The sequence below is a fragment of the Merops nubicus genome, unplaced genomic scaffold, assembly GCF_000691845.1.
Source record: "Merops nubicus isolate BGI_N331 unplaced genomic scaffold, ASM69184v1 scaffold37820, whole genome shotgun sequence".
In the NCBI taxonomy this organism is placed as follows: domain Eukaryota; kingdom Metazoa; phylum Chordata; class Aves; order Coraciiformes; family Meropidae; genus Merops; species Merops nubicus.
This window is the reverse complement of record NW_008584189.1, coordinates 1-4480: the sequence shown is the minus strand read 5'-3', so window position 1 is coordinate 4480 and position 4480 is coordinate 1. Positions and strand designations below refer to the sequence as shown.

At 66.1% G+C, this 4480-nt stretch overlaps 1 protein-coding gene across 1 annotated transcript; it reads left to right on the top strand.

Annotated features, from left to right (window-relative positions):
• Positions 1–102: 102 nt before the first annotated feature.
• Positions 103–4224, top strand: LOC103775922 (collagen alpha-1(VII) chain-like; the record flags this gene model as incomplete). The annotated part of the gene is made up of 15 exons (XM_008943397.1): positions 103–138; positions 528–599; positions 944–1006; positions 1088–1132; positions 1406–1441; positions 1726–1761; positions 1929–1973; positions 2427–2489; positions 2575–2610; positions 2696–2797; positions 2897–2965; positions 3076–3111; positions 3212–3253; positions 3390–3434; positions 4099–4224. Coding segments are annotated over 15 exons (852 nt in total), but the record flags the coding sequence as incomplete, so codon positions are not given.
• Between the last annotated feature and the right edge of the window lie 256 nt (positions 4225–4480).

The window sequence follows — 4480 nt, the reverse complement described above, 5'->3', positions numbered from 1 at the left end:
GAGAAAGTGAGTGCTGGGAGAGGGGGGTGTGCATGGGGCCATGGGGCAAGGGCTTGGGACATTTGGGACAGCCCTTTGAGGGCCACCACATTGTTCTTCCAGGGTGACCGGGGAGAGAAAGGTGACCGGGGTGAGCAGGTGAGCTGGGATGGGAACATAGTCCCCACCATCCCCCCTGTGCTGTGCACCTCTCAGGGAAATGAGGGGCTCTCCTGGTGACTGGGACATGCCCTGTGGTGACCAGGAGTGGCTGTACTCACTCCCCTGTGCCCTGCTGTCCCTTTGGTGCCTCACCTATTTTCCTTACCCCACCAGGGTAGGGATGGCTTGCCTGGCCCCCCAGGGCCCAAGGTAGGTGATGACCGCTGCTGGGGACCGTCCCCAAAGTGTGCCAGCCTGCACCTCTGGGGATGGATGGCAACGGTCACGTCCAGCCCCCCTGGCATAGGGGTTTGGGTAGGGCTGTGCCTCGAGGGGACCCTCCTGGGGTCCCCTGGGTGCCAGCCCTGACTGCACCCTGCCTGCAGGCAGACGTGGTGGAGGGCAGCCTGATGGGCCTCCCTGGCGAGCGTGGTCCCATCGGACCTAAGGGAGTGAAGGTGCGTGGCTGGGCAGAAAGGAGTGGGACGGAAGAGGCAACCTTGCTGGGGACAGCGTGAGGAGCTGGGCTGGCTCTGAGGACGGTGGTGGGGCACGTGCCCCGAGGCGGGCAGCACGGGCTGATGGCCTCTGTCTTCTCCCCGTCGTAGGGTGAGCCAGGAGCTGAGGGTGAGCGGGGACCCAAAGGAGATAAGGTCTGTGGTCATAAGTCTTCCACTGCCAACAGGGCAGCCCCACAGAGCAAAGCCCCAGGTGGGGGCACTGCTGGGGCCACCCCTTCTTGGGTGTCAGGTCCCTGCAGGTCCCTGCCCATCCTACGACCCTGCGCCTGTCCCTGCTGCAGGGTGAGGGTGGCCCACGGGGCGAGCGAGGGGAGCCCGGTGAGAAAGGCAGGGATGGCACCCCGGTGAGTACCACGCTGTCCCCCGCCTGGCACTGGTCCCATCCCCCCGCCTGGTGCCAATCCCGTCCCCGTGTCTCGCTCCAGGGCCTTCCGGGTGAGAGAGGGCTGGCCGGCCCCGAGGGGAAGCCGGTGAGTGGGGACATGGTGGGGGGATGCAGGCTGGGACAGGGTGAAGGGCCTGTGGTCTCACCACCAGCACCAGCGGGAGCATTCACATCTTGTTGACCTCCTTCCCTCCTGTGCAGGGCCCGCAGGGCTTTAGGGGGCCTCCTAGGCTCCCCTGTAAGTACCCCGGGCTGGGTACCGCACCTTGGAGTGGGGAGCATCCCTGGGGGGCAGGCAGGGCTGCTGGGGGGTGGTGGGCTCCCGCTCGTCTGCCGGCTCTGACGTGGTTCTTTGCAGGGCTTGCCAGGCTTCCCCGGCGTGCTGGGACGCCCGGTAGGTGTCTGTGCCCCCCCTGTCACCATGCACCCCGTGTCACTGTTCCCCCCCTGGCTCTGTGCACAGCTGGGGGTCCACAAGCACTGGGTGAAGCCATGGGGGCCACCCTGATGCCTGGGTGGGTGCTTGGCTCCAGGTATCTTGCCAGGGGCTGGCCAGGCTTGTCCTCACCTGACATGGGTGCTTACCAGAGCCACTGGCACTGCCAGGGTCTCCTCTTCCCTGTGCACCCATGGGGGAAAACCCACCCCTCTGATGACCCCATCTTTTCCCCCTGTCAGGGCAACCAGGGAGACCCAGGACCCCCAGGACCTCCGGTAAGGAGCCACCCCATGCCATGTGCAGGGGACTGTCATACAAGTGGCAGGTGTCCCCCAGAGAGCAGGAGAGGGGTGGCAGTGCTGGGACTGCGCTGCCCCATCCCTGACCTGTGCCACCACCAAGCACTGCCCCAGCATAATGTAATGTCCCCTTGTCCCCACAGGGCAGCACTGGCCCCCCAGGGACCCAGGGCCCAGCTGGGGCCAAGGTATGGCATCAACATTGACATCTGTATGGGCATCGCTTTGTCCAGCCTGGCAGTGGAAAGCTGTGCCTTGCCAAATGTGGGGACTGGCAGGAGGGCATGTGGGGACATTTTGGGAGGGAGGGAGGGACATTTCAGATTGGATGCCCTCTCAGGTGCAGCTGACCCTGGGGCACAGCCGCATGGCAGGCACGGGGACATGGCTGTGACCGTGATGGCTGGCGGGTCGGGGTGGTGGGACTGATGCAGGCACTCTTTTCACAGGGTGATCCAGGGGAGCCTGGCTCTGGCATCCGGGTGAGCACCTGTGGCCCCTCTATCCCAGCACCCACCTGGTGTCCCCCTGGAACCATCAGATCTCTCAAAGCCGGCCGGCCCCACTGCCACACAGTGGGGGTCGTGGCTGTGTCAGGGCAGTGCACCGTCCCCTCTCTGACGTGGCTGTTTCCATTGCAGGGCTTGCCTGGTCCCCAGGGCAATGTGGGGCTGCCCGGTTCCCCCGGGCCCCCGGGGCCGGGGGTAGGTATCTGTAGCCCCCCAACCTCCTGTCTGGCTGTTCCTAGTGCCCAGCCTGCCATGATTTCTGCTCATGTCTCCCTTGCAGGGCCCACCGGGTGTCCCTGGGCAGCCAGGACAAGTGGTGAGTATGCCACCCACCCTGCCCGGCTGCCAGCAGTGTGGGTGCTCAGGGTTGCCAGGGGGGCTGTGGGCCCCCCGTGCCCCAGCCCTGCTCTTCCTGCCCACAGGGGGAGAGCGGGAAGCCGGGCGTGCCAGGCAGGGATGGCATGCCAGGGAAGGATGGCGAGGCCGGGATGCCCGGGAAGATGGTACATTGCTGCTCACCCCATCCTGTCCACGCAGGAGCACCACGGGGCTCAGCCCGGGGTGTCTGCTGCTGAGGCTGAGGGCCCTGCTCCTTGTGCCAGGGCGTGCCAGGACCTTCAGGCCCTGCCGGTCCCAAGGGAGCGCCAGGGGATGCCGGAGCCCCGGGGCCGGTGAGGGCAGAGGTGCTGAGAATTTCCCCGGGGCTCCCTGGCCAGGACAAGGGGCAGCAGCATCCCTGTGCAGCACTGCTCACCTGCCCCATCTCTGCCCTGTGCCCCAGGCCATTGCTGGCCCCCCCGGTGCCAAAGGCGAGAAGGTAAGGAGCCAGGGAGTGAGGTGGGGGGACCCCGACCACTGGGTGCCACCCCCAAGTTGGGCAGGGGTCCGTGGGTTGCTGAGCACCCTTGTCACTGCAGGGCGAGATGGCGCTGCTGGAGGGTGTGCTGCTGGGAGAACCTGTGAGTTGGCACCATCAACCTCGTTCCTCCTCATTAATGTCATCCCCCCACTGCCACCCCACGCCTTCTCGAGGGTGAGCCAGCCCTGTGGCTGCCCCCCTTCCTCCCTCCCCTAACTCTGCTTTCCCATTGGTAGGGCTCCAAGGGTGACCGAGGCTTGCCCGGCCCCAAGGGCGAGAAGGTGAGTGCTGCTGGCGTGGGGCTTGTGCGAGAGGGAGCCATGGGGGCCCCGGGCTCCCCAGCTGCCTGCACACAGCACAGGGAGTCCAGATGCAGCCACACCCCCTGCACGTCATCTCCCAACCCTGTTTTTTGCTTGTTTCCCTCTGCCAGGGGGAGCCAGGAAGATTCGGGGAGCCAGGGGATCCTGGGGAAGATGTGAGTAGGAGGCACATAAGGGGCCAGGTTTGGGTGCTGGGGGCAGTGGATGGGACCTGTGTCCCTGCCACCACCCATCCAGCCCTTCCTGGTGGCTTGATGTCTTCATAGGGAGCCAAAGGGTCTTCCGGAGCCAAAGGGGAGAAGTTAAGTGTCCCCTGGTCCCAAGCACTCCCCAGCCCTGTGGGGCCACTCTGGGTGGCACAGTGCCCTTGGCACCCTGGTGCCCACCAGCCAGGGGACACGCCGTGTGCTCTGCCCCAATGCAGGGATCGCCGGGTGTTGGTGTGCGGGGACCTCCAGGACAGGACGGGCCTCCAGGCTTGAAGGTAACCCCTGTGTCCCTCTCAGCCTGGCTCTTGCCATGTCCCCAACACCCAGGTGCTGCCCTGGCTCAGCCAGCCAGGGGAGAAGTGTGTTCCTGGGGCCTGTTTCCCTGGACCCCATCTTTTTCCTCCCTGCTGCAGGGTGACATCGGTTTGCCAGGACCACCAGGACCCCCAGGCTTAGCAGGCATCGCTGGGACACCGGGACAGCCTGGCCTGAGAGGGGACAACGGGCGGCCTGGCCCACCGGGTCCCCCAGGAGAGAGGGTAAAGGCTACGGCCGGTGCTCGGCCTCACATTCAGGCACTTCAGACCCTCAGCAGCACCAGCAGGGTCCCTGCCAGCTCCTGGCCACGGCCCTCGCCTGCTCATCGTGTTTCCGTGCCAGGGTTTGATCGGCTTTCCCGGGAGAGACGGCACCTCCGGGCCGCCGGGACCTGCAGGGCCCCCAGGGCCGGCTGTGAGTATGGGGCGCTGGTGCTGCAGCACCCCCGGGGGAGCACGCTCTGTCCTGGCTGCCCTG